Source organism: Eublepharis macularius, chromosome 15 (genome assembly GCF_028583425.1).
Source record: "Eublepharis macularius isolate TG4126 chromosome 15, MPM_Emac_v1.0, whole genome shotgun sequence".
Lineage (NCBI taxonomy): Eukaryota > Metazoa > Chordata > Lepidosauria > Squamata > Eublepharidae > Eublepharis > Eublepharis macularius.
The window spans coordinates 57,598,031-57,625,988 of record NC_072804.1 but is presented as its reverse complement, the minus strand read 5'-3'; the positions used below and the strand labels follow the sequence as shown (position 1 = coordinate 57,625,988).

General features: G+C 54.7%; 1 protein-coding gene across 1 annotated transcript; it reads left to right on the top strand.

Moving 5' to 3' along the window:
• Positions 1-1,604: 1,604 nt before the first annotated feature.
• Positions 1,605-16,775, top strand: EML2 (EMAP like 2). The gene is made up of 19 exons (XM_054999132.1): positions 1,605-2,015; positions 4,486-4,514; positions 4,988-5,117; positions 5,395-5,544; positions 6,557-6,626; positions 7,077-7,187; positions 7,499-7,594; positions 7,688-7,822; positions 8,894-8,993; positions 9,343-9,497; positions 9,940-10,065; positions 10,191-10,322; positions 10,472-10,539; positions 11,154-11,242; positions 11,662-11,759; positions 12,829-12,916; positions 13,702-13,797; positions 14,197-14,327; positions 14,812-16,775. The coding sequence occupies exons 1-19, from the start codon at positions 1,720-1,722 to the stop codon at positions 14,935-14,937; spliced, it is 2,226 nt and encodes a 741-aa protein (XP_054855107.1). The 5' UTR covers positions 1,605-1,719; the 3' UTR covers positions 14,938-16,775.
• Positions 16,776-27,958: the final 11,183 nt, after the last annotated feature.

Below are 27,958 nucleotides of genomic sequence, written 5' to 3'. Positions count from 1 at the left end.
ATCTGAAGAGATTTCACAGATCGGGAGAGATAAGAGGCGGCCTGGGCAAAGAGCTCACAGATCCAAAAGCCCGTCTAGCGCCTGACTTCTTGTCAAAACCTTCTGTGACTTAGAAACCAGTTGCTCAGTTCCCTTCTCTGCAGACTGATTCTCAGGGGAGGCTTTGGGATAAACAGAATCCTTTGCAAGCAAATGTTACTGTGCAAATCCTTGTACCTGGTTATGTGTCTAAATTCTTGGATTGTCGTTTAGCAGGAGGAGGAAGGAATACACAGCTTTTTTTCTTGCAAAGCTGGATTTGTAGAAGGAAAAAAATCCCTTTCAGTTGCTAAGAATCTGATTATTATTATGAATTGTCAATGTGTGGTGTGCACAATGGCAAAGCAAAGGAACTGAACCCTGCAGTTTTAAGAATTACTTTGCACTATAACCTCTGAGAGCCAGCTGTCCCTCTCCTGTTCAGATGCCTGAGAAGCCCCCACTCAGGGCATGAAGGCAGGAGCTGCCCCCCCAGGGCCTGACCCTCTGCCGCTGCTATTCAGCGGGTGACTGCCTCCAAGGCACGGCGGCTCCATTCCAAGCAGCCTTAGCAAACAGCCATATTTTTAGTCAGTCCTGCTCCTCCAGGGCAGTTTGGTGTGTGTGTGGGGGGGGATCAGACGCTGTGCCTGCTATGGTCTTCCCTCCCCGCGAAATGCAGCATGGCTTTGCACAAGCACCCCCGCCTCTCTCTCTCCACGCCCAATCCCTCCTGCTTGCTCTGATGCTGCTTTCCTCGGGAGGAGAAGCGGGCTTGTGGGGGGCCCCTGCTCATTCCATCACGGAAGTCTTGGCTGGACAGGACGCAAGGAAAGGGTCTTGCAACTCAGTCCTGCTTGCGCTGAGGAAGGGGCCCTGCCCTCTCCCCTCCAGGCGGGTGGGTCCCCGGCAAGTAAAACCGCTCTGGTGTGCAGCGTGCCCTTGGGCTCACTTGCCCAAGCTGCCATCGCCAGAGGCAGGGAGGCCGCGGTCCGGCCAAGACGCTTCTGCTGGGCCGATGGTGGCCATTCTCCCGCTTGGCTCCCGCCGGCTGTTGGCACCCCTTCGCTCCAGCCCGCAGGCCTCCTTCCCGCGTGCGCGCCCGGCTTCCCCGCGCAGCTCCCCCCTCGCGCCCCCGCCCCGCCGGCTGACCCTTCCTCCTCCTCCTCCCCCTCCCCCCCCGTGCCTCTCTCTCCCACAGCGGGCGCAGCTGCCCCTCTCCGGAGCGCCCGGCCTCGCTCAAGCGCCAGAGCTTCAAGGACCAGCGGAGCCGCAGCCCTTCCTCCGGCAGCTCCTGCAGCGGGAAGCGCGAAGGGTACGTGTGACGCCGCCGCCTCCCAGCCAAACTTCGGGCTGCCTCTCCAGCGCGCCAGCCGCTTTGCTCCGGCCGCTCAGGTCGCGCAAGGCCCGCTCTGCAGGGCCGCTCAGGTCTTGCAGCGCCGCTCAGCCCGCCAGCGCGGACGGGGAGCGGGAAGCGGTCAGGGCTGCAGATCGGATTTCAAAGCCGGAGCCGGGAGGAGGAGGAGGAAGCGCTCAGGGTGCGACCGGATGCCTCCGCTGGGCGCACTTCTCCTGGCCACCTCCCCGTCCGGCGCCCAGAAGCGCCCTGAGCAGCGGGGCAGCTCCCCTTCTGCCCCGCTCTCCTGGCCGCAGGCGGAGCGCCGTACACACGCACGCAGTGCTGACACGCGTTGGTCGCTGATGCGCCTTCCTACGGCGGAGTCAGCCCACCAGTTCCGAGGAGCTCGCCGAGCCGCTCCGGGGTCCCGGCCGTGGGAAAACCCGCCGCTTTCCCCCCAGGCGACGCTCTCCGGCACGGCGGGAGTTAAGGCGCTAGCGGGGCCGGGAAGTTTCCAGCCTCGGCCGGGAAGTTTCCAGCCTCGGGGCGGGGCCGGCCGGGAAGCGTCCCCGGCGCTTCTCAGAACAGTCCCCTCGGCCGAAGGAGGGAAGCGGAGGGCCGCCACCATGCGGAAGGCGTCGGGGAGCAGCAGCCCCAGGTAAGGGCGGGGAGCGCCCCCTCCAGCCCGGGGCTGCAGGGCGACGGGCAGACCAGGGCGCCTCTGAGCACCCGTAGAGGGCTCGCGGCACAGCCTGGCTGCAGGCGGAGGGGCCGGCCGGGGGGCTCCTTTGGGAGAATCCCCCCCCTCCCGGCCCCTCTGCCAGGTCTGGCTCGGAGCTCTGCTGCTCGGTGCCGGCCTGGGGGAGCCCCGGCTGGGCTGGGCTGCGCGGGGCGAAGGTGAGCGAGCCTGGCAGGACTGAAGCGGGGCCGGCTTCGCTTTGGCTGCCTTCCCGCCGCAGCCGCACGGCCTGCCTCGGAGACCTCCCGCAGCCCGGGGGCACCCCCCAGCTCAGGGGCTGGCTCGCTCGGCGCGCCTGGCGTTCCTTTACCAGGGGCTCTGGAGGCTGGGGCGCCGCCCCCGGGCAGCCCGTTTGGTTGGAGGGCCGGGACTGAACGGCGCCTCTGCTTGCCCAGGAAGAGGAGCAGAGGGGAGCGGGGCACGCTCCGACCCCTGCGGGCGCAAAGGAGAGCGGGCAGGAGGTCGAGGCGACAGGAGGAGGGCAGGAAGCCCCCCGGGGCTGGCGGTTGCAGGTGCCCTTTCCGGGGCAGCCACAGGCCGTGGCGCAAGTGGCTGTGGGGGGGACGGGGACGCGCCCGCGTCGGTTGATTTTCAAGCGGGCCCCCGGGGAGCCCGGCCTCAACAGCGCGCGTCCGCTGGGCCTGGAGGGCGTCTCCCGGGAGAGCCGCCCGTTGCCAGCAGTTACTTCGGGCGCGGAAGATCAAAGCGGCAGGTGGGCCGGGAAGCGGCAGCACCGGCGCCGCCCAGCTCTGCCAGCTCGCGCCTCGGCCGCCCGCAGTTCCTCCCGGCTCAGCCCGGCGCTCCTTTAAAGGCAAGCCCGTTCCTAGGGGCAGAAACTCCCGCGCGCCCAGAGCCCCTTGGCGGGAGCCCTTCCGGGGCGGCCAGGCTCCTCGGGGTTTGCTGGACGGGAAAACTAGCCCGCCGATGCCATCCCCTTGGGCTTCAGGGAGAAAGGTGGACTGGGAGCAAACAACAGCGCTGCCAACAGAAGCCTGGAAGGCTGCTCAGGTGCCCCAGCGCCTGCCTGACAGTCTCGGGATCCAACCAGGCTCTTCTGCATGCCAACAGGGGCTGTGCCTCTGGGCCCAAGGCCTTGTCAGCCTGCCAGTGCTTTGGCCCTCCTCCCACGGCCAGATCACTAGGAGGCAGGCAGAGGCTTGGGTGCTGCTTGGAGCGCTGCCTGCAGGGCACTCATTGGCAACGCCCATCCCTGTCCCTACTGGGATTTCTCTGGTTCTGGGTAAATGGATGCAGAAGTTCCCCCATTAGCTTCCAGCTCGCCCTCTGGGGAAGGCAAGGGCTGAACTCAGCAAACTTTTGGCCCTCGGCCAGCAGTTGAAATCTTCACTTACTCCTGCATTTATTCCTTTGGAATACTGTCCCCCCCCCCCCCCCCGTATCCTGAGGATTCAAAGCATTTTGTTAGGGGAAGGCAGGGAGTTGCACAGAAGTGTGGCATCCTTGAACACACGAGGCCATTCAAGGCTGAGGCCAGCGGAGTCTGGGATGTGACTTCGCTACAAAAGGTTCTCCATCCCTCAGTCTTGGCATGATAATCCACTGACCACTTGTGTATTGTCTCTTAATTATTGTGACAATTACATAAATCAGATGCAATTGTGATAACTTCACTGCATTTGAATATTGTTCCCTGATGCCAAGAACACCACAGCACGCCTTCCTTTTTCAGGCTCCTTCAGGCTCCATTTGTTAGCCTGGGCAGGCAGGAGACGTGCTTGTCCCTGCCCAGTGGGGGGGGGAAGGGGGGCAGCTAGCAGCACAGCAGAGCTTCCTGGTGGAAGGTGAGGTGGGCATCTCCAAAGGGGCACAAGTGGATGTCGGCCGCTAAGCTCCCGGGCAAATGTATTTAAACTGTAAATTCATGACCGAGCTTTGAAAGTGAAGCGAGTGGCTTCATACGAGCTATCAACTAATTTAGTGGGTTCCTCAATGTATCTGGTAACCCCCCTTCCACCCAGTCTAATAAAAGATGTTTTTAAAATGCTTGGCCAGAGTTTGACCAGCTAGTCCTCCTGCCTTCACACACACACACTCACACCGCATGTACAAAGTGAACAGTACTGCCTCTACGATTAGTTTCTCTGGTGTGTGTTGCTCCTAGATAAGCAGGCGTTGTGGGCAAAGAACTGGCTTCCGTGCACTGCCTAGCCGCTGAGCTCTGTTCATCTTGCAGACTGATTGGGAATGCCCAAGATTTGGTTGGCTGATCCTCCCACTGAGAAATTACTGGTGGGAGGAGCACAGCCCTAGAGAGCAAGGGAAGATGGGGCACGAATGTGATGGGGGGGTGGGGGGAGTGCCCCACTTCTGACAGGTGCCCACTTTCCCCTTCTATCGTAAGCTTCCTCTCCCTCTCTTTCCCTCACAGCAAACCTAAAGAAGCATCCTTCAACGCGGGTGAGTTGGGGCCAACCCCCCCGTTCTGCTTTAATGTTGGGGGAAGGGAGCAAGACTCTGCCAGAGCCCACAAGCGGGGCCTGGGCACAATTCGAGTGAGGGGGCGGCATGTGAGCGTGTGCAGGCGGGAATCCTGGCTGAGCCGGGGAGAGGAGGAGTCAAGGAGCACCGCCTGGTTCTTCACAGGCTGCACAAACAAACTGCCAGGCAGCTCGCTTGGTTGCCTGCCCTGGCAGAAGATTGTACCTGCTGCAGAAGACCCATTAAATGCAGGCCTCCTTTAGTGGGGGGGGGGGTGAGAGGGCTGGAAAGGAGGGATGCGATTGGGGAGTTTGTGTGTGGAGTGCAGTCGGGCTCCCTCTGTGGCCCTGGGGGCTTGTGAGCTCCGTGGTAGGAATCGGGAGACTTCAGATTGCCTCTCCTTCCCTTCTCCCGTGTCCCCCCACCGCTGCATCTCCTTGATGTTCACGCAGAGGATGGCTACGTCAAGATGTTCTTACGGGGGCGCCCCATCCCGATGTTTGTCCCTGATGATGTCGTTGCCACCTACAGCCTGGATGCGAAGCTGGAACTGCCCCACAAGAAACTGAAGTTGGACTGGGTGTATCCTGCTCAAAGCTGCTTGCTCAAATAAAACGGGGGGAGGTACGGGGGGTGTACATATGAAACTATGCCAGACCAGGCCCAGGTCTACCTTGCTCACGGTTGCCTCTTCCGACAGGCAAGGGGTCCCTGGCACAGAAAATTCACTCCCATTCTGTGCCTTGTGCACCCGGGCCCTTCCACAGCTCTGCCTGGGGGTCTCTCCTGTGGCCCCAGAGCAGGTCCTGGGACTTTCTGATTATATTTTTCCCCCTTGACTCAATGTTGTGCGCTCCAGCTATGGCTATCGGGGTCGTGACTGCCGGGCCAACCTTTTCCTGCTTCCCACAGGCGAGATTGTGTACTTTGTGGCTGCTGTGGCTGTCCTCTACAATGTGGAAGAGCAGCGCCAGCGCCATTACCTGGGCCACACAGATGACATCAAGTGGTAAGAGGGGCGTGGCAGTGGTGGTGGTGGTATTATTATACACACAGATTGTTGCAGAGGAGCAAGAAGGGCGGGCTGCCAATTCGCGATAGGGAGAAAGTAGCTTGAATATCAACTAGACGATACAGTTGGCGGGGCGGGGGGGGGGCAGTGCTGAGACCTTGCTACGAAAACAAAGTTCTCCTCCCTACATCGTGTAGCAAATAATGTGTGTATTTCCTACGTGGATGGTAGTGATGCAGAATAGACACATCTGGTTCCGAGATGCCTGAAAAGGTTTGTCTTCTCTGGCCCAGAGGAAGATCAGAGCGTTCACCCCCTGTGAGAAAGCCCTTCTTTTGTGCGCTGCTGCTTGAATGTACGTTATGGGTTTGCTTTTAAAATTTTATTACTAGCCTTTCCAGAAGATGCTTGTCAAAGGCAGCAAGCTCAAGATTGAGTAAAAAGCCATGAGATAAAAGCAGCATATTTGAGCAGATCTCAAAGGCAAAGCGCGTGGCTGAAAATTCTGAGTCACGGAAGGACGCTGACTTGATAGAGGAGCTTTAACTGTCGGCGCCAAACAGAGGTGGTGTTTCTGGCTGGGGGCAGAACAGAGAAGGCCCTAGCCCTTCCGCCCCATAGAATCAGCCTCCTGAAGACCTGCTCCCCTGTAGGCCTTCACAAGGGCCGGGATCCATAGGGGTGCAGGAACCACTGCCCCGCCTCTTGGCTGGACGCAGGCGTTTGGGTGGAAAGTGAACAGAGTGGAGACTTGGCAGGGTCCCACTTTGCCACCACCACCACCACGTTTGGTCCTGGCATGCCCCTTTGGCCCCCCGTTGTCCCTCCACACATGGAAGAACGATGTCGTCTTTTTCTCACTGGCAAATGAAAGTAGCCACGGGCCTTGCAAAGTGATGTATACATATTAGAACCTGAAATAAATATTGGGAAATAAATTAGGATGTGGCTGGCTTTGGGGAGGCCCTCAGCAGTCTGTGTGACCTAGGCTCTTCCTGGTTTCTCCTAGCCTGGCTGTACATCCTGATATGGTAACTATAGCAACAGGACAGGTGGCCGGGACTTCTAAAGATGGCAAGGTAAAGGCCCTGTGGCAAGTTGGGGGCCAGAGGCAGGCAGACAGGAAGCACCAGCGGCAACATTGGGGCAGGTGTGTGTGGAAAGAGTCCTTCTGCTGACACGCAAACTGCCGAGGAGCTGAAGAGCTTCTGTCCGGCATTCAGTTTCTGGGAAGGCGTGGCCAAATCCCTTCAGACGCTTGTGTGAAAGTGCCCCCATACACACACCAGTCCTCTGCTGTTTGTCTCTGGCCTCTGGTATACTGTTCGGCTGCCCCATAGCAGGGGAGTTCCTTTTTGGCCTCTCACGCCTACAAGCCAATGAGACTGCTTTCCCCATGAAATGGATTTAATTTTTAAAAGCCATTCAAACTTGTGGGGAAAAGCAACTCCTGTGGCAGTGAATTCTGTGTGTGTGAACTGTGCACTGTGTGAAGAAGCTGCTTCCTTTTCTCTCCGCCCCCCCCCCAGCCACTGCCTCCCCATGTTCGTGTCTGGGACTCTGTTAGCCTGAACACGCTTCATGTCCTGGGGCCGGGGCCCTTCGATCGAGCCATCAGCTGCGTGGGATTCTCCAAATCGGTAAGCAAGACCCTCTCCCTCTTCTATCCCTAATCCCCAGTCAATTTCCTTTCTGCCATCAAAGAGAAAAAAGATTTTCAGAGATGCTCAGAGAGTGCTTGTCTCCTGGGCTGACCACGGTCCCTCCCAGACCTGATCAGTTCAGGAGGCGGCAAGGCAAAGCCAGGGTTAGAAAATAAGACGGGGACGAATTGCCTCTTGTTTTCTGTTCCTGTATATAGATCCTGATGTGTTTCGGAAACTCTGTAATTCTTTCATGACAAATCCAACAAGCGTTACAGGCCTCTGCCCACGCCCTTTTCTCTCTGCAGAACGGAGGGGGCCTCCTGTGTGCGGTCGACGACTCGAATGACCACGTCTTGTCCATCTGGGATTGGCAGAAGGAGCAGAAGCTGGCCGACGTTAAGGTAAGCCACCCCATTCTTTCCAACAAGCCCTTGCACGCGACGCCCCCAGCTCCCTCGCCCACCGTCTGAGGCTCTTTCCTCCCCCTCTGCCAGTGTTCCAATGAGTCTGTGCTGGCGGCCACCTTCCACCCAACGGAACCGGCGCTGCTGATCACCTGCGGAAAATCCCACATCCACTTTTGGACGCTGGACGGCGGCAGCCTGAGCAAGCGGCAAGGCATTTTTGAGGTGAGGGCAGGGGGGGGGGGCTCCGAGGACAATGGGCAGGTAAGGGCAGCGGACGGTTCTTTGTCCTCCAGAAGCACCTGCACGCTCCCTCCTTGCGCACAGACTTGCTGAGGAGAGCTCGCTGGTAGGCTGTGTTGAGAAATGTTGCACAAACCCTTCCCCTTGCTTTTTATGTGGGTTACAAGCACCGGTGAAGTGCAGTGTGTTTGGAAGCTCAAGTTCCGTCCCACCCCCAGCCCAGTGCCAGAAATCTCACAGTGCCGTCTCGGGCAACTCAAGAGTGCTTTATCTCATTCTGTTACTCAAAAGGGTCCAGTGGCAAGTCAGCCCCACCCCGCAAATGATCCAGACTCCCAGCGAGAGAGAGCACCTTCGTTTGGTGTCCATCAAAAGCAGATACCAAGTGCAGTAGCCAGTCCCCCAAATCCTGCAGAGGCAGAGTTCAAAGATGTACGGAGTCCACAAAATGGATTCTGAATCCCGTTGGGTGTGCTTGGATTCGCTGTGCTGCGAAGATACCAGCAGGTTTGCAGCACAGTTTTGGGCTAAGCCTCAGAATCCCAGATGGAATAAAACTGGAGTCATCAGTCCTGCACGCCACTGGTGCAGGAACTGGCAAGAGGAAAATTCAGAAGTATTTTGCAAATGTGACCAAACAGCTTTTTGAGCACTCCGCAGTGTTTGTCCCTTGGTAAATATATGATGATTAGCCAGCGAGATCCTCTTGCTAGCCCAGCTATTCTGATCAGAGCTTTACTGGTTGCCGTTTCCCAGTTTGATGTATCTGGTAGTGGGGTGGGTGTTCTTCTCCTCTCCCCATTGCAGAAGACTCAACTGCCCCCACCCCTGTGCGCACACAGCCCAGGACAACCGGTTCTGTGGTGTTTGCTAAAGGGGTTGGCTCTAACTGCTGTCCGTGCTGTCGTGCTTTCTGTCCAGCTGGGATCTCATCGTCTTCCTGGCCCAGCCCCTGTGAAGCACAGTGCTTAGCTGCTTGGGCGAGGTGGGGTCATTCCTTGTTTGGGGGCTCACCTGTTTCTCCCTCTCTTTCACCCCCCCATTTCTCCACAGAAACATGAGAAGCCCAAGTATGTTCTGTGTGTAGCCTTCACGGAGAACGGAGACACGGTGACCGGCGATTCAGGGGGGAACCTCTACATCTGGGGAAAAGGTCGGGCTTTTTGCAGAGGGAGAGGATGGGGGGGCATCAGGGTTGGGGCAGGGGATGCTGAATCTGTCTGGCTGTGCATCTGGTCACGTTACCGGAGGGCTGAACCAATAGCGTAGGTTGGCCAAATGGATAAGCATCTTCCTTTTCTTTTATTCATGGTCACACAGTGCCTGTTGTTATGTATGGCAGCTGCCCAGGCTCCCCCACAGCCTTTCACGGCCCTTGCTGTCAATGGGTTCCACTGCTCACGGCCTCCAGGGTGGGAGAGAAATTCTTCCAGGGAGATGCAAAGCGCACACAAATGCGGAGATGCTCCTTATATTTAACAGCAGTGTTCTTTGCCTGGCAGGGGGAAATCGGATTTGCCACGCTGTGCCAGGAGCCCACGAAGGCGGCATCTTCGGCTTGTGCGTACTGAGGAACGGGACCATTGTCACGGGAGGAGGCAGGGACCGGAGGGTGGTGCTCTGGGGACGGGACTACCAGAAGTTGCAGGAGAATGAGGTAACAGGCTGGGCGGGGAGGGCTCCTTCCAGGCAGCAGCACTTCCTGCCTTCCTTTGCCCAATCAGAGGGGCTGGTCTGGGGATGCGTGCCAACATACAAGGTGGTACTTCTGGGTGCTAAGAACAGCTCCAGGAGGGAAATAAGAACAGGACACGGAGCAGCCAGAGTCACACCCAGCACGGCTGGATTCTGGTCCTTTCCCCACAGAGCATCTGTATTGCGTTTTAATTGTCATTTGTAGGTGGGGGCAGGGTTGATGCCTGTAAGTTGCTTGTGAGGTCATTTTAGGATGAATATCTGATTGTTTCTTTCTTCTCCATGCACATTTTTGATGCTATCTGCAACCTGAAACTATATTTTGGATACATGCAAATCCACTACTGACCACCATGGCTGTCCCCCGTTCTTCCTTGAGTTTCTCTTTCGGTCTCATCCTGCAGGTACCCGAGGGCTTTGGGCCAGTGCGCACTATTGCAGAAGGAAAGGGCGACTCCCTCTTTGTGGGCACTACCCGTAACTCAGTGCTCCAGGGATCCTTGGTGGCCGGCTTTTCCCTGCTGGTGCAGGTACTTGCCTTGTGCTAGGCGTGACTATAGAGGTGCACCTCCAGGCTGCAGATGGGACGGCTGGTGTTGCCGGCTGGGCAGGGGCGACGCAACCTGACAGTACTGACTTGTCTCCCTTTGGCCAGGGGCATACAGAGGAACTCTGGGGTCTGGCCACCCACCCTACCTTGGACCAGTTCTTGACCTGTGGGCAAGACAAGCAGGTTCACCTGTGGAGCGTGGCCACTCACCAGCCCCTGTGGAGCAAGGGAATTGAGGTGAGCAAGAGGGGCTTATTGATAGAACAAGGAATGGGGTGCGAGCTGGAGACTGGGTCAGACCTTGCATGGTGTCCTGTCCAGGTCTGGGGTATGATCCGCTGGCTTGCACGGCTGCCCTTTGCACAGCTGCCTCCCTCTCATTTCAGGATGCGGCTCGCTCAGCTGGCTTCCACCCCAGCGGTTCAGTGCTGGTGGTGGGCACCGTGACTGGCAGGTAACTGGGCCCCTTGAGAACCATGGAGATTATGGCCATCCCATAGTGGAAGAAGGACGCGCAGAGAGCTGCTGGGGACGATTTCTGGGGGGGCCGCTGTGCTGTGTGTCCAGGTGGCTCAGCTTGGGATTCAGGGGGAGGAGGAGGTGTCCCCTCTCTGCTGCAAAAGCCGGACTCCTTGGGCTGGGCACGGAATGTGCCACTTGGCCCCCAAGCCCCAGGGAATGCGCACGCACAGCCCCCCAGGCTTCTTTCATGGTGCTGTCTTTTCTCTATAGTATTCGTTTTTTTTGTCATCCAACGGAAATGGACATTTTTCCCCCTCCTGGGAAAGAGAGAGAGAGAGAGAGAGAGAGAGAGAGAGAGAGAGAGAGAGAGAGAGAGACACACACGGTGCATGTGTTGTTGCATGTAACATTTCCCCTCCTCTCTTTGTGCAGCAGATGGCACACAAGGCAGGGCTCCATTTCCAGACAGGGGAACTGGAAAGCTATTGGCCCAAGCTGTGCTCTTCCTGGCTTGGGCCTCCTCGCTTCCACCCTGCCCCACTCAAGTATCTACAACGCCACGGGTTGGCCTGGCCCCCTCTAACGTGCTACACTCCTTCCAACCAGGTGGCTGGTGCTGGACACAGAGACCCGAGACCTGGTGACCATCCACACAGATGGAGGGGAACAGATCTCCGTCGTCAGCTTCTCCCCAGGTAGGAGGGGCAAGGCTTGAAGAGCTGATCCAGAACAGGCAAGCTGGGGGCTCACGGGCTGGACTGGGAAGCCTCTCGGCTGTGGTTTTGTACTTGAGGGATGTCAGCCTGGAGCTACTCAACGGTTACTCTGACAGCATTGTTCCTGTAAGGGGCCTGGGGCTGGGGGAGGAGTGCTGGGGCTGACGTACTTCAAAGCACGAGGGCTTGCCCTCCTGCCTATGTTCCTCCATTCCGGATGGACAGGAAGCTCCCGGGAGCACTTCTGGGTCTGCCTCTGCCCGGCCAGGAGGCACAGAAGTTGAAAGGCAGCCTGGTAGAATTCTGAGAAGCCACTGCTGCCCCCAGGCGCCTTCCCCCAAGACCTCCCCCAATACATCCCCTTCCTGTTGCCTGACTCTTGCTTCTGTGCCTTGCAGATGGCAAATATCTGGCCTTGGGCTCCCACGATAATTTCGTCTACATTTATGCTGTTTCTGAAGGCGGTAGGAAGTATGGGCGCATTGGCAGGTGCTCGGTGAGTGGAGGCCCAACCCAAGAAACACGCAGAGAATGTGTCTGAATGAAATTTTGTTGGATAAGTATTGTTGCAGAGTAGCAGAATCGCACAGACGTGATAAAGAATAGCACACATGTGCGTTTTAGCTTCTAGAATCAATATGTACTACATATAGGGAAAATAGGGCACGCTGGAGATAAAGAATGCCTAACTTAGCTTCCACATCCTTACATCCTAATGATCTAAAGGTTACGGTCTAACTTGCTGGAGAGCAATGGTGCCCTGAGACTAGGAAAGAAAGTCAACTGCCCCCCAATAAAACTGGTCAACCAATAATCACTCCTAGTTCTGTTCATTAAGCATGCAACTCCACTTTTACCTTGGCACGAAGAACAACTCGACATCTAACTGGGCTCATGCAAACTAGTCGTCTCTAACTAAACACAGTGTAACTCTTTCATGACTGAAGAGAATGACTCTTGTAAAAATCCCAGTAACTTTCTCGTGTGGAGTCCCTCTCCACCCACCCACCCACCCACCCACCCACCAGTACAGCATCTAGTGCCTGCTGCTCAGCCGCACTGGCTGTGCCGGGCTGCGAGGGCATCCTTCTGTTCCCCCTTCCTTTGAAATCAGAGTCCCAGTACCATACAGACAATGGCCAGCAGGGGGCACTGCTGCACAGGAACAGACGCAAGCACAGGCTGCCCCATGGCCGTCTCTGGGGGTGCTGCAGGCTAAGCCCGGGGAGGGAGACTCGGACAACTTCCCTAATTCTTCTAAGAGCCTTCCTCCCCCCCCCCTTCTTTCTTCTTTGCTTGGTGGCTGGGGCTCTGCTCCACTAAATAACAAACTTAATTTCGGTGGCTTGATTTGGCCCTGGAAAATGGGGTGGGGGGTGGGAAATGGCCGTGTCTGATCATGGGCAAACCATCTAAGCCTCATTTGGAATAAGTAGGAAGGGTTTTTTTTTAAATAATACATTCCAACATTAGTCGAAAACATTGTGCAGCTGCTTCTGATGTGGAGGGAGAAGGACTGCTTCCCTTCCAGATCCTTAATGGTGGATCTTCTTCGTCTGCTTCAGGGTCACTCCAGTTTCATCACCCATCTAGACTGGGCCTCGGACAGCAGCTATTTGGTTACCAATTCTGGTGACTACGAAATCCTGTACTGTGAGTAGAAGGCCCAGAGTCTGGGGGGCGGGGTGTCCTGGGAGAACATGCCCGGAGCCCGTTGTAGGGTGGGGGGCAGGAAGGATGGCTGGGTCTGCATGCCCAGCCACCTCCCCCATAGAGTCTGTTTTCAGTGTCAGGCACCGTCAAACTCACTTCAGTCCCTGGTGTTTGTTCTCATGTGCTTTAGATGGAAGGAAATGGGTTAAGAAGAGTTGGCAAGCCCATCAAGATGGGGAGACCTTAAACTGTGCTTCCTGATGGCGGCTGGGGGCACAGGCGCAGTAGCAATAACTGCGTGGAGTTTGCTGTTACATGGACGTTGGGCTTGTAATCCTGAGGTGATAACTTGTCCTGATAAGTGCCAGCAGACCTCAGAAGCTGTGCCCTCTGCCATCAAGAGGGCCTCTCGGAGAGGGTCCGTGCTTCCTGATCTCCAGGCTGCCTGGGCATGGTTCTTTTAGTATGGTGAAACTGGCATTCTGGGCCAAGAGTGGGATCGTTTTGCCCCACTGATCTGCCATATATTTGGACTGCACCACTGCTGCTTGCGCCAGTCTCTCGACCGAAGACTCAACATGTGCAGTGCCACTCTTTGAATGACCTGTCGCGCCCCTCGTTGGATTCCATAACTGGGGGGAAGGCAGTCATGCACAGTGCCCCCCTCCTCCTTTATCCCTCCTGCCATCTGCACAGTACTGGCGCAGCCTAAATCCCAAACACTGGGGCATGTTCTTTCATGCACTGCTGCATATATGCCTTCTCAAATCTTCTCCTTGGCACAGGGGACCCCTCCACCTGCCGGCAAGTTACCAGCGCTGAGGCCGTGCGCAACGTTGACTGGGCCACTGCCACCTGTGTGTTGGGCTTTGGGGTTTTCGGTGAGTGTTGTGAGACTGGCTGGGAGTTGGAGGTGTGTGCAGCTTCCCCTGCAGGACAGCAGGCGGGAGAGTGTACAACAGGGGAGGCTGATGCTCTCCTGGATGTCATATTTGGGAGGCAGGAGCTGGAGGGGAGGAGAAGTCCCGTGTCCGGGGCTCATGTGGCAGGAGGCTCTGAGCCATGAGAGGCAAAGCCACCATCTGTGCCTGGCTGCCTTCAGACAGTCGTATTCCTCCGCTCCAAATGGACAAGGATCCCCGCTGTGCTCAGGAGTGGGGACATCCCATATTCTGTCGCTCTGCGAGCGCAAAACCGCAGGTGCCCCCGGCTGAACCCAAAGCCGGGAGCCGCAACTTTGCTTGGCCGTGTCGCTCTCACTGGATCTTCACACCCTGCAGGAATATGGCCGGAGGGTGCAGACGGCACAGACATCAACGCTGTGTGCCGCTCCCACGACGGGAAGCTCCTGGCGTCAGCTGACGACTTTGGCAAAGTGCACTTGTTCTCTTGCCCATGCTGCCAGCCTCGGGTGAGCCGCACATCCCCCTCTTGACTGGGTCTCACAGCAGAGGCTGTGCTGCCTCTGGGGGCTTTCCCCTCTCAACACGCTCGGGGCCCTGTCCTCTTTCTCAGGCCTTCCTACAGGCAGATCTCGCATCCTCTGCCAGCAGCCATCTCCCAGGGCCTGCAGGAAGTGCAGGCCCCGGGCTAGAGGAGCGCTGGGCTTGGGGTCACTTGGCAGCCTAAAACATTGCTGCCAAATCTCTGCAAACTGGGAAATCTCCTCCTGCCTTGAAGGGAAGTGGCTGGCCAATGTGCAGAAGCCTGGGAAACTCTCAAAGGGCACCCGATGCATCCGCCTGGTCAGCGCTGGGCAGGAAGGCCTCCCGGGCACCTTCCCCTTCCGGTTCGTGCTGCCTTGAGGCTGGGTGGAAGATGCTTGGGGAGGCAGAGAGAAGGGCTTCCTGCCTTGTCGCTTGGAGTGGCGTCCCATGGTCTTCCTCTTCCCACAGGCCCCGAGCCACACCTATAGCGGACACAGCAGCCACGTCACCAACATTGCCTTCCTCCACGACGACAGCTTGCTTTTCTCCACCGGTGGGACAGACACCAGCATACTTCAGTGGCGACTTGTCTAGGCGTGCTTCGGCAGGGGTGGCAAATCCGAATGTTCTCCTTCAGGAGAGGGAGGGGACAGTGGTGCAAAAGGGGATGGGGGCGGGGGGGATTGGATTCTATTAAACACTTAAACATAGATGTGAGATTGTAACGCATCCTTCCCTTCAGGGGAAGGAAGGGGTTTGAGTTGCTGAGAGGAGGTGGGGGATGGAAAGAGGAGATGGAGGAGCTATATTTTGCAGAAATCTCTATGAATAATGATAATATATATCCAGATCTATCTATCTATAAATCTATATTTAACGGCTGAAGATTGCACAGGCTGAGAATGTGACCTTGTGGAGGACCAGGGGAAGGAAGGAAGTCAGCCAGCGGAAAGGGGGCTTCTCCTGCCCTCCCCGGCCTGCAGGTGGCCTCTACTTCTCTCCTTCAACACAGGAAGGAAGGAGTTGGGGAGAAGCAGAGGCTGCCTGGCAGCGCTTCTGCAGGGAGGCACATTTGTTTAAATGTCCAGGTTGCAGATGTAAACTGATCTGCTGCCTCGGTCCGTTTGTCATGGCTCCCCACCACCACCTTTCAAATTTTTTGTGGGAATGTTTCTGCCACCTCTTTGCCTGGAATGTAAAACATTTCCAGTGTTTCTTGGGTGGGAGCCGATTTAGACGATCTAAACCGGAGCAGATCTGCAGTGTAGAGAAACCTTTACAGAAACAAGGAACATTCTACAAGATGTAGAGCGCGAAAGAGACCAAATCCTTTCTTCTCCCCCCACCCCATTTAGTGCACCTGGAGCAATTACCACTCTAAGGGTGTGGGAGGGGGTAAATTTCTACAATGCATATTTGGGGGGTGGAGGAGCAACATCAGGCCTGTTCCCTAAACCCACTTGAAGGCTGTTTGGGGGTATTCCGCCACTCGTCTCCCCCCGTTCCCCGCAAGACAGGGCTGTGGCAGAAGAATTGTGGAAATGTTTTCTTTGCCGCCTTCTTCCAACACCAGCAGTAGAAAGAGAAATGGGGAGGGGTTGGAGCAGAGGGTGCAAAAAACAAGCTTTATGAAATGGGAAGTAAGTGCTGGGAGCTTTTTCATAATTTTTGCATACCACTGAGAGGCAAATACATATACGCACTGCCATCAGTTAGGGACAAAATCCTTGGGTGAGGGGAGCAGGCGTGGAGAATTACCAGGGGGCTGCCCCTCACCTCTTCCCCACTGAGTGCAGAGCCAGTCTCAGTGTCACGGGGGAAGAGGCCGTTGTCTGCGTCTGCTAGATTCACTTACACAATAAAGGGATGCATCGGTGTGGGAAGTTGAACCCGCCCCCCCCCCATGTGCCCCCAGTATTTTTCTTCCAACGTCTCGTTTCCAGCGTTGAGCTGAGAATCTGGTACTAGGTGAAGAGCGTGGGGGAGACGGAGGAGGGGACATGTCCCCTCACCCACACACCCCTCTTTCGGTGTGAAGTGGTGGACAGGGGGGTCCAATTTTGACATGAACGAGGAAGACCTGTTGAGTTTGGCCCTTGGAGTTCTGGAAAAATCATTTCCATTCTTTACAGGGTAGTGAGTGAGAATGAGATGTGAAACTACAGATGTTCTCTTGGAGTCCAATGCGAGTCACATTTTCAGCCCAGGTTGGCGGTATTTTGCACTGGACACTTACGGATGGTTTGGGGATTCGGGCATTTTGGAGCAGGGTTTTCATTCAGGTGGAGATTTCAGGGCCAGGGTTAGGGTGGAGGGGGAACAACACGGGCCAAAGCATGGCTCTCTTCTGTATTTTCCAAAGAAAACATGGCTGAGAATAGACAGATGTTTAATAAGAATACAACCCAATAAAAAAGCGGTCTAACAAATCATACCTCCTCCTGTGTGTAAATGTCATTGCCCTGGGCAACTCTCATAGCTTCAACAAACCATGCTGGGCGAGGGAAGCAAGCAGCCCTGGTGAGGTCAAGCCACTTCGTCCCCACTCAGATCAATTCATACAGTGCCCTAGATGTATACTCAGCTTTGCGGAGTAACAGGAATCCTGGCCGAACACAGCCTGCAGTGTAAACAGGCATCATTCCCACCTGGAGGTGGGGCAGGAGCAACGGTCGGGGGGGGGGTTCCGAGGCGGGGGATTCTGCTGGCACAGTTGCTCCCTTGCAGCCCATGAGTGGGGCACACTTGGGTGGTGCCTATCTGCTCCCAGTCCTGGCTGTGCAGACCCACCAGGCTTCAGCCAGTACCTGCCACCACCTGAAAAGGCATCCCCTTTGTGACCTCTTGACAAAGGCTTCCAACGTCCCCTTGCTTGGCCTTGAGCTCTCTGGGACACGGCCAAAATATGTTGGAGTGCAACAAATTTCAAGCTCTTAATAGAAACACAAACATACATAACGCCCTGCCCAGATGGCTAATGCATCCCGGAGGGAAAATCAAGCCTTGCTAGCTCCTCCCGTGTCTGCAGCTGGAGCCCACCCCCCACATCAGGGGCAGGATTAGAGTGGCCAAAGGCAAGGAGGGAGGGAGGGAGGGAGGGAGGTGTGTAGCATTATGTAACCCAGCGATCAGCTGACACTACCTGAATTAAGACACTTTGCCGCAGAAGTGGAGGTGACCAACCCTCTGTGTCAGCCTAGAATCCGAGAGTCCCAGATTTGAATCCTCCATCTGCTATGGAAACTTGCTGAGTGACCTTGGGCCAGGCACACACACTCAGCCTAGCCTACCTTTCAGGGTATTTGTGAGGATAAAATGGAGAAGGGGAGAAAGCTGTAAGCCAGTTTTGGGTCCCCAGAGGAGGAAAAGAGGGGTATAAATGAAGTAAATAATAAACATACTTCCAGATTTTGGAAAGGGGCTCCCCTAATCCCAATGCCCCCAGCTCACGCTGTTGAGGTGCAGGGCCAGGAAGTGGCCTCCTTATCCAGCTACAGCTTCAAAAAGTCCTGCCTGTTCTTAAAGGCCAAATCTCTTCTATCACATTTCTAGTTAGGAAGTTCTTCTTCCTGATATTCAAACTGCAGGAGGAACCCCTATTTTCCCCCAAAACTCCCTCTAGGGATTTTTTTCTGCTGAATATTGGCTGGATATTTTACATCTCTCTTGGGCACCTGATCATTTTTGAGAATTGCTTTTAATATTTGCTTCCTAACAGTTTATTTGATGGATAATGGAACGGAGTATTTTACTGTGTTTAATGTGCAGCTAGCTGGATTTAATATCTGAGCGATGGCCTACAAGATCTTGCCACTGAGACATGCCGACATTAAAGTGAGATATTCCAGCAAGTCAAAAGTGCATGAACTTTAAGGCAGGATTGTGCACTTAAATTTCAAACTTCATTTTTTGAATGTGAGGCGCCCTGCTGCCTTGCCCTGTACACAGCTGAGATGCAGAATTGGTCCTGCCTCTCTTAAAACAACCCTTCATGTTGAAGACTGTAAAGCCATTCTTGCCTTCCCCTTCTCTCCCAGCCCTTTGTCTTTGAGCCACTTCCTTTATGGGTTACAGGTGTGCTGAGATGCAGGTTTTCCTCCACCTTCCCCGGAGCTGGGATCCCAGCCCTCCGTCTCCTGGCTTCAGCACAGGCTTTGCGACTGGTCTTGGACACGCGCCTGCCCGCCTGCCCGTCTGCCTTTGTGCCTTCCCTGCATTGGGCCTTTTCTGTTTTTTCACTGCTTGCAGCCAGAGGTCAAGCAATTACCCTGGGGCCGCTGCTGTTTGATTCACTCAGCTGTGTCCATTGTGTGTGTGTTTATTAAAAGGAGACGCTCTCCCTGTTGGGAAGGTGCAAGCGTGACTCCCTTGATAGGAATTGTTCATGTTGGCACACATGTCCACAGTGTTTGCTAGCAACCAAAGGAAAATAGGAAGGCGTGGGAAGAGTCTGAACCGGGGACAAGTGTTTTGAGGGAGGGCTCGATCAACCACCACCTTGACCTGCAGGCTAAGGCCACAAGAACCCGCGAAGGGGCAAACCGTGCCTGTTTCCATGGTGCACTGATCTTGAGGGGGATGGAACCATTTGCCAGATTTGCTTGCCTGAGTTTGAATTACTAATGTCAGTTTTCTTTCCAAAAAGATTCAAAGAGCATTCCCTCTTACAGATACTGCAAGGGAGAGGGGTGGTTGTGCAGGATTTGGCAAGTCAGCGTTACTGCATTAAAAATTGACGAGCTTGAAGATCAAATGTTTTAAAAGTTGCACAATACATTACTGAATTAAAAAACAAACAAGCACATCAAATCTGAAAATGCTGGAGTTCTGTGCCTACACAGCACTTTGCTTCGGCTGTCTGAGATGTCCTCCTGGCTGTCCAGACGATCAAGTGGCTCTGGCTCAGACGAACAAGGCAGGGACTGGCTGCGAAGTCCATAGGCAGGCCAAGGGCTCCCAAAAACCTTCCCTTCATGGGTAGGTTTTGCCTTTTTGCCATTTAGCCCAAGGGAGCCTCCGAGCTGGCCAGCAGAGGCCACGAACCCCTTTTCTCACTGGCCACGTTCCGGTTCCCAAGTTCCTCCCCCTCAAAGTGCTTCTTCATGACTGGATCCCTGCATATTTTCCTTTGCGTACGAAACAGCAGATTCACTCAGGGGATTTTTTTCTTAGTTGAAAAATGTCTGGAAGCTAAAAGGCTAAGCAGCTTCTGCTGCCCCTTTCGCCACTCAGCCTCACACCCCAGCTATGAGCTCAGTCCAGCCCAAAGCCCATTTCTGGGAGCTTCAGCAGAGACTTCCTCTCAGCTTCAAGGGGCAAGTTCTTGGCTTCCTGGCCTCCGAAATGGTCTCACGGCCCAGCAGAGGCCCCTCCTCCCATGCATGCCTCGTTCTTTGAGAGCAGGCAAAGACTTGCATTCCTTGCTCTTCTTGGAGGAATGATTCCTTGCACAACTCCATCCAGGTGCAGAAATCCCTCGGGTGCGTGGTTTCCATTTCATCGCATTCTCTCTGGATTCTCGGGAGCTGGGCGTGACGCAGGCTCCGCCTTGTCAGAAGGGCCATCCATGCTCATGAAGCGGAGATGGCTGTGAGCACTCTAGATCTCAGCTGGATTCCGAACCCCACCTTATCTGGTCCCGGCGTAAATCTGACGTTACTTTTGCACAGAATGGTCTAGCATATGTTCCAATTTGGCGGGAGATCCCTGGATTTGTGGAGTAGCTGCCGGGGCAGATGCACACGAGGAAGCCTTTGCAGGGGGCACGTGGACCACTCGCGTCCTCATGCATTCTCAAGACCGCCTTTCACACAGCAGCGTGCCTGGAAATCAGCACTTTCTCTCCTGCTGCAGGAAAAGGGAGTGAGAGTGAGTGCTAGACGTGGTAGAGGAGTGGACAGTAGGCTGGACGTGGGCCGAGGGGACTCCGATTCAGCTCTTCAACTACAGAAAGGAAGAGACGCAACGTGCAAAAAATTCAGCGAGCAATCAAGGGACAAGATTAAAATCCAAAATAGATTTGCTGTAACTTCTACATCACAGGCAATTCAGCTAAAAGCAGCAAGCAATGCTAGAGCGACAGACATCTGGGGAAAATGCAAAAAGGGTGAGCACAGGAGACCCCTGGCCCCCTGATTCTGACCCACACATTCTTCAACTGCCTGAGCCCCAGATACGAAAACGGCCACCTCGCTCTTGCAGTCCCTCATCACAAGAGGTAAGCTCCACCAAGAGGGGCCCACTTCAGTGTGCCATGTGCTGATAGCGAGCAACTCACCAAGGGGCCTTCTTGGGGGCTGTCTCACAGCCACAGAGACTTAATGCCACGTGCACTTGAGCCTTGGCCTTTCCAGGCGGCGAACTCCAAGCGGCAGCAGAAGTGATGATGTCAGCATTCAAATGGATATTTAATTGGATATTCGCCTACTAAAGGTTATCTAGCGGTGTCCTCTCCTGGAGCCTTGGGAAACGGGAAGGAGTAGAGGAGCAAAACAGTTAAGGTGTCATGGAATTTCCCTGAATAAAAGCAGAGGAAGGGATTCTCAGTCCCAGACTGTGACTCTGTGCAAACTCACCTCTCTCTGGGGGTGGGGGGTGGGGAGGACAGGCATGAAATGTCTGTTGCCCCCTCCTGTGACAGCGCCTCTGCCGGTGGGAGTCCAGGGGCTGCAGAGGTGCCTCCTCCGCGTCTAGCTCACGCAGACATCTGCAACAGTGGTCTTGGGAGTCCTGCGTGTTTGCTTCACTTTTGGATGCTGAGTCACGCCAATGATGATATACAGCAATGGGCCCTGTTTTTCCCCCAGGGATTTAAACCCTGATCTCTACAATTTGTGGTGGAGGCTGGGAGGGAGGGAGGAACTTTGACCGGCAAGTGACTCCTCCTATTTTCTGCCCTTCTGTGTTCAGAGTTCTTCCTTGGCCGTTTCTTTCTTTGCAACAATGTCCCTGTTTTGCATACAGACCGACAGCCTGTATATGGAGTATCTTCTAAATGCTGCATGTTGGAGATGACACTTCCAAACAAAGCAAGGCAAGAGCTGCGGGTGCAGGATTTGGGGTTCTGATAAAAGAAGCCAAGAGAGAGGTCTGCCTCTTGAGCCTCACGCCTGTAGGAAGTTCAGCTACCCACGCCCCAGTGCAAACTCACAGGAGCTGCACAAGAGTGCTACCACGCCTCCCCCCATCTCCTGCCTGGCTTCCAAGGGCATTCCTTGGCAAAGTTCTCAGAAACTTCAGCTGGTCCAGAATGACCATAGCTAGTCCTATGACACAATGGGGGCTAGCCATTATGAGCTTGTTTCACCAGCCTTAACCTGTCCCCACTGGTTCTCGATCTGTTCCTGGATTCTATATAAAATGCAGGTGTCAGCCTTTAAAACACTGGATGATGTGAGACAAAGAAGCTCCAGGGTTGCCTCTTCCTCCCCTTCACCGAGGGGGAGAGTCCGGCTCTGTCTTCACAGAGGTGTACCACGGCCAGGCCTCCTCAACAGCAGCGCAAAACCTCCAAAAACCCCTCCCTGGGATGCGGGCCTGCCCCCTTCTCTTCAGAATGTGAGAAGACCCTCCTTCATTGGTGGTTGGAGCTGGACTGAGCATCGCAGAGCTCCTGCCAACTCCACTTCTGATGTGGGTTTCTTTGTCCTGGGTGTGGCGGTTGTGATGGGTTCGGTTTTTCATCTGTTGCTCCATTTTGTTTCCTGCTGTTGCTTTACCTGTTTGCCAGATTTCTGAACGTTGTTGTCAGCCTTTTTAAATAAACACTGTATTGTAAACTGCTTCGAGGGTATCCCTGTAGATGCTTTAAAAGCATCCCTTTGGCTTGTGCTCCCTGGGCCAGACCTGTTTCTGGCCCAGTGTTAATGAGCAGAGGGAGGAATGAGGTGCCACTGGAGCTGCCCGCATCAGGGGCCCGCATCTCCTGCTGCATGCATGCTCTGCAATGCAGGGTGGTGCACACACCAGGCCGAGGCCTGCTTGGCTCCAGTCAAACAGCTGCATTCTGCGCTCTTTAACTGGGTTGACAACATCATACACACTCACCACCACCCCGCTCCCGCCTGCCCCGCCCCGTTCTCTTCTGGTGCTCCCGGGTGCCACATGTCCTCTGAAAAAGCTACTGCCTGTCTGCAGAACTTGCCTGTGCCCTCTTCCTCTGTTCCCCACTTACTTATTAATGATCAGTTGCTGAAAGCCACTTTCTTCCGTTCCCGCTGGCTTCTGTAAGCCAGGTTAGCTCTGCTTGCAGCTGTGCTATCGTGTTGTTTGTTTCTATGCTGAAAAAAGCCCGGCCACCCACAGGAGCAGATTCTAAGCTCTGGTCTGGTTGGGGATTTCTTGGGAGTAGCAAGGCCGTCATCGCGGCCAGCTGATAAGCTCCACTCACAGACCAGAGCAGAAACCCAGCTAGGCAGAGAGGCAAGCAGTCCGTGTCCAGGGGCTTGAAAATAAGCACTCCTGACATGCTCAAAGGCAGGCTGCCATTCCATCAAGCAAGCGCCAGCCCAAATGTTCCAACTCTGCGTGGACCCGAGATCTAGCAATGCCTCGTCCACATTAAGGCCCAATTCATTTGTTGCTGGGTCAGACCACGTGAACACCCCTTTTTCGATGCCTTTGGAATCTCACAGGCAGGGCACAAGAATGACGGCTTTCCCTCTGCATGTAATCCTCCCCTCTCTGAATCTGTCTACTCAAGTTTAAAAGCCAGCGTGGCGTAGTGGCTAGAGTGACGGGCTAGGATCTGGGCGGCCCAGGCTCGATTCCCTGCTCTGCCATGCAAGTGGCCGTGTGTGACCTCAGGCCTGTCACACTCACTCCTGGAGCTGCTGCGAGGAAAAAACAGAGGGGAGGAGAACCAGAGTTCTCTTTGTCACATGAATGCTCAAAGGCGAAGAGAGCTGTGGTTCTCGAAAGCTTATGCTGCGATAACGTTGGTTAGTCTTAAAGGCGCTACCGGACTCTTGACTACTCTGATTAACAAATCTCAGTTCACATACCTTCTCTAATCTCTCTCTAATGCTGGGCATTGACTTGTTGCTCATCTTCCTTTTCCAAGGAGCCAGCGTGGCGTGGGGATCAGAGTTACCGAGCAGGACCAGAGAGACCCAGGCTCAAGGCTGCAGTCTGCCCCCAGCTCTCTGGCTGACCTTGGGCCACTCACATCCTCTCAGTCTGACCTACCTCACAGGACTGTTGGGAAGATAAAGGGGGGGACCCACATGTGCTCCTTGGAGTTAGGGTGGGATAAAAGTGCATTGACAGAAAAGCCAGCTGCTATTCTGCGATCAAGGATCAGAATCCAGAAGAGGGTAACAGCAGGGACTGAGGGGGGCTATACAGTCAGGAGCCGCCTTCATTCTTACTGGCAGGGAGCAAGTTTAGCCATCCACCCTTGGAGCAAAGCTCCTCTTTCACTTTCTACAGGGAAACACAACGTGCTGGACTTGCGGCTACCGGTGCTCTTTGCCAGTGACCGTGGGAAGTCTCGCCCTCACCGACAGCCTTCAAACAGGGATGGGTCCCCTCAGAGACGCCCCAATGTCACACTGATGTGCTCTTCCTAGTTTGATAAGGCAGGAGTGCCTGCCCTTTCAGGGTCCGCTCTCGTTTCCAACTGCTACCACTGGACAGGAATAATTGAAAGGAAAATAAACAATAGAGGCCTGTGCACTTGTTTTCCCTTCTCTATTGGGCTTTTTATGACACTGGGTCCCAAGGGCACAAAGTCACTAATTATAACATCTCTAAAACCACCCAAGGGCCCCACAATTAAAATATTAAAGCCCTGAAGCCACAGCACCCAAACAAGATTAGAAGGGCAGCTCTCTCTCTCTGCCAGCTCAACCCTGAGCATGAAATGAAGGGCCCAGCAGGGAAGGGCACCGGCCAGCCTCTGCCACAACGGATTCGCTACCCAGGCAAGGGCGCTTCAGACCCAGATCCAGCCTTTGGGGGATGGACTGGGCACAGGGGCATAAACCTGGGGCAGGAACGAACGCTGCCTCTCACAGGCATGTCAAGGCTCTTCGTTCATGGAGTGCCAGGCAGGGCTCTGGAGGTCCCCTTGCCCAGTTCTCCAAGGAACTTCTTGCCCTGCAAGCAGCGACGGGCAACTGTGCATCTGAAGGCTCAAAGGGCCCCAGGCATCCCCCCAACCCCAAAGGGCAACCCCTTCTCTCCCCTCTTCATTGCCCTGTGCGGTACATATCAGGATGGAGCTCAGAGGCACCGGCTCCTATGCATCTGCAAGTAGGAAGAGGCTCTAGTCGCACAGTTCTAATGGGCCAGAATCTGGGTATCCCTTAAAGCAGCCGCCTACACGTACGTACACCAGTTTTCCAGCTACTTGAAAACACTTTTTTTTTAAGGAAAGGTTTTTAAAAGGAGGGGAATACAAATATACATTTAACCAAATCAATAAATGTGCAGTCCTTTAAAAACAGCAAAAGACAGAAGGACTGCGTGAAGTTTGGAAGGGCGGGGAAAACAGAATCACATGGAAAATGCCCGGCGAATGCAGGAAGAAGCCAGACCTGGCAAGCCAAGGAGAAATGTGGCTCCACTCCTGGTTTTATGGCATGTTTGTATGACACGCACAGGCAAATTCTGTGCAAGAGATTATCAGGAAAAAACCTGAAAACAGAAGGTGTCAGTCCTGTTGCGTCCCCATGCAGATTTCAGGTGTGGCTGCTTTTCTGGCCACCACGTCTCTACACGGATGTTGCAGAGCTGTAAATAGTGAGGGGAAAGGACAAGGGACTGGAGACCCTTCCCTATGAGGTAAGGCGGACTGGTTGGGGCTTTTCGGCTTAGGGAAAAGACAGCTCAGGGGGGATGGGATATGACAGATGCACAAAATAAGGCGCGGGGCAGAGAAACTGGGCACAAGCATCTTCCTTCTCTCTCGCAAAACTGGAACTGGGGAGGGCCAAATGAAGTTGATGGGCAACTGATTGAGCATAGAGAAAAATATTTTATACCATCCAGAATTAACCTGGGGAATGCCAGGCTACAGAATGTAGCAACGAGAACCGCCTTAGATGTCAGCAGCTTAAATTCATGAAGAAGAGGTACGTTGATGACTATTACCCAGGCTGGCTAAAGGGAACCTCCGTGTTTAAAGGCAGCATACCTTTTGCTGAGGGGGGCTGCAGCGGTGGGTGGCTCTGTCCTCTGTGCCCTCCCCCCTGCAGGCTTTCCAGGGGCACCTGCTCCGTCACTGTGGGAAACATGATACTGGGTGAGCTGTTTTTACTGTCTTCCCGTGTGGCCCTTTCCCTGGATTACAAATGCAGCCAAATGAAGCGGTAAACAGACTGCCACTCCAGGTGACATTTTTAATGCACTGCATTTTCCACGTAAAGCTCTCTCTGCAAATTAAAAAAGAATATCCAGCAGTTAGCACGTCAGGTAGATACACCTTGCAAAGACTATTTGTTGCTAAGATGGTTTTCTGCTTGCAGGGACTTGTTAGGAGTCACTGTGATGTAACGATTAGTGTCAGTCCAGGATCTGGGAAACCCCGGTCCAAATGGCCACTCTGCCGTGGAAGTGCGCTGGGTGACCTCTGGCCAGTCACACACTCCTTGCCTCGCCTACTTCACAGGGTTGTTGGGAGGGTGAAACGGGGGAGAGGAGGAGGATCGAAGTGGCTCTGGGTCTTCGCTGGGCAGGAAGGCAGGGTAGAAACAAGGAAGCGGAGCAAACACTTTAGGACACGCAGGATCCTCCGCCAGCGGCCCCTTTCCATGCTTCTGGCCTTTGCTCCCCGTCTCCGAGCAGGAGGGAGCGGCTGACCTGCAGAGTCAGCGAAGGGCTCTGCTGAAGCCTCTGGGGCTGTTCTGCTGGGCAGGAAAGGGTTAAAGGGCCCTTTGCTTCCCACCCCCACCCCCACCCCCAGCGAGTCAGTGGAGACAACCCACCTAATGGCCCCCTTGGCCCTGTTAAAGATCAGCCACAGAAGGCAGCTTCCTCCCAGGTGTCTTTGCCTGCTCCCCCACTCCAAGGCAATTCCACCAAGGATCACAGGATGAGCCTCAGTCCACCAATAGCCAAGATGATTCAGCCTGAAAAAGGGGGAAAAAATACGGTGGGAAAAGGATACGAGCAGCAGCGGGAGGAAGGAAAATGAAGGGGAGACTGAATGAGGCCGGAATTGGGGGAGGGCAGCAGAAACTGCAAACACGTGAAGATGAGGAGGATGACCGCTAGCCTTCTGCCGCCCTGCCCAGATTTGCAAAGAGAGAACTAGGTCTGAAAGGAAGCCAGCATCTTCCTTCCCCTGCCCAGAGGGGCTGACGGCTCAATCCAACAGCAAACCTACAGGCCCACTCCGAACGAAAACGGAACCCTGCTGGGGCCGATTCTGCAATACCTGGTTCCAGTTCACACGTGGAGCCTCCCCGCTGAATGGCTGTGGCAGCCAGCAACAACCTGCGCTCGTGAAATGAGCCAAGCCCAAGACAGGCCTGCCACGCCTGCTGCTGGCTGTGGACACTACGGCTCCTCTTCTTCTTCGCGGGAGCTGTTCCCACGTCCAGCTGAGAGGGAGATGCGATTCTTCACGGCTGGCCACGTGCAGCGGCTGTACACTGAGAATCAGCCGTGCTCCAGGTGATGTGGCAGCTCTTGCTGTAGTGCTAGATCGGGTGACTGCCTGCCCACACACGATCTCCTTACAGAATTTACTACCTCAGGACACAAGGAGAGCTGCTAGCTTTGGAAGGGCCACTTCAAGGAGGGCCTGTCAGCCCCAAAAGCTCAGTGAAATCTCCTTGTACAGAGACAGTGTCCTCTAATCCCCGATGCGAAGGCAGGACAAGAGCAGAAGCCTGTGGCTTTCGTGTCCTCCTTGTGGGTTTGCCGGAAGCATCTGTGGGAAAGAATCTTGGACCAAATGGACGCAGGGCCTGACCTCACCGAGCTCCGCATTTGTTTCCAACTGACACGTTTATATGATAAAGAGTGATGGTCAAGGTAAGTCTTAGGAGAAGGAACTGGGGTGGGGGGTGGGGGAATACTTAAACTTCACTTTGGGAAGAATGCAACTCTCTTGCTTTGGGATTTCAACACCTATCCTGCCACATTTTCTCCCCCCAAATCCAATACTCCAAGGCTGAAGTTACTGCATGTCATATTAAGGGTATCGCAGAGAGAGAGAGGAAAAAGTTGGAACAAATTAATTTTAAAAACCTCATAAAACATGTAACACAAAAGAACTGGAAAAAAAAACATTTAACACCCTTCTAACAATTCAAAGCATTGCAGTCTAAAGCAAGTAATTTCAACAGTCTGATTCAAGATGCCACTTCTGTTCCGAAGGTTAGCAATGTCAGTTCCTAGAATGGAAAGGCAGGGAAGGGGGAGGCGCTTAGAACTTGGGTTGGAGGATGAGCATTCACACATGTTGCTTAACACTACAATTTAGGCCAAGATGAGAGTCTTTGAACTCACTTTCAGGTTGGTAGCCGTGCTGGTCTGTAGTAGAACAGCAAGGTTTGGGTCCAGTAGCCCCTGCGAGACCCACCAGATTTCCTGGGTGCAAGCTTTCAAGAAGAGTCAGAGCTCCCTTCATCAGACACATGAGTGAACTCGGTTTCATTGCTAGTTT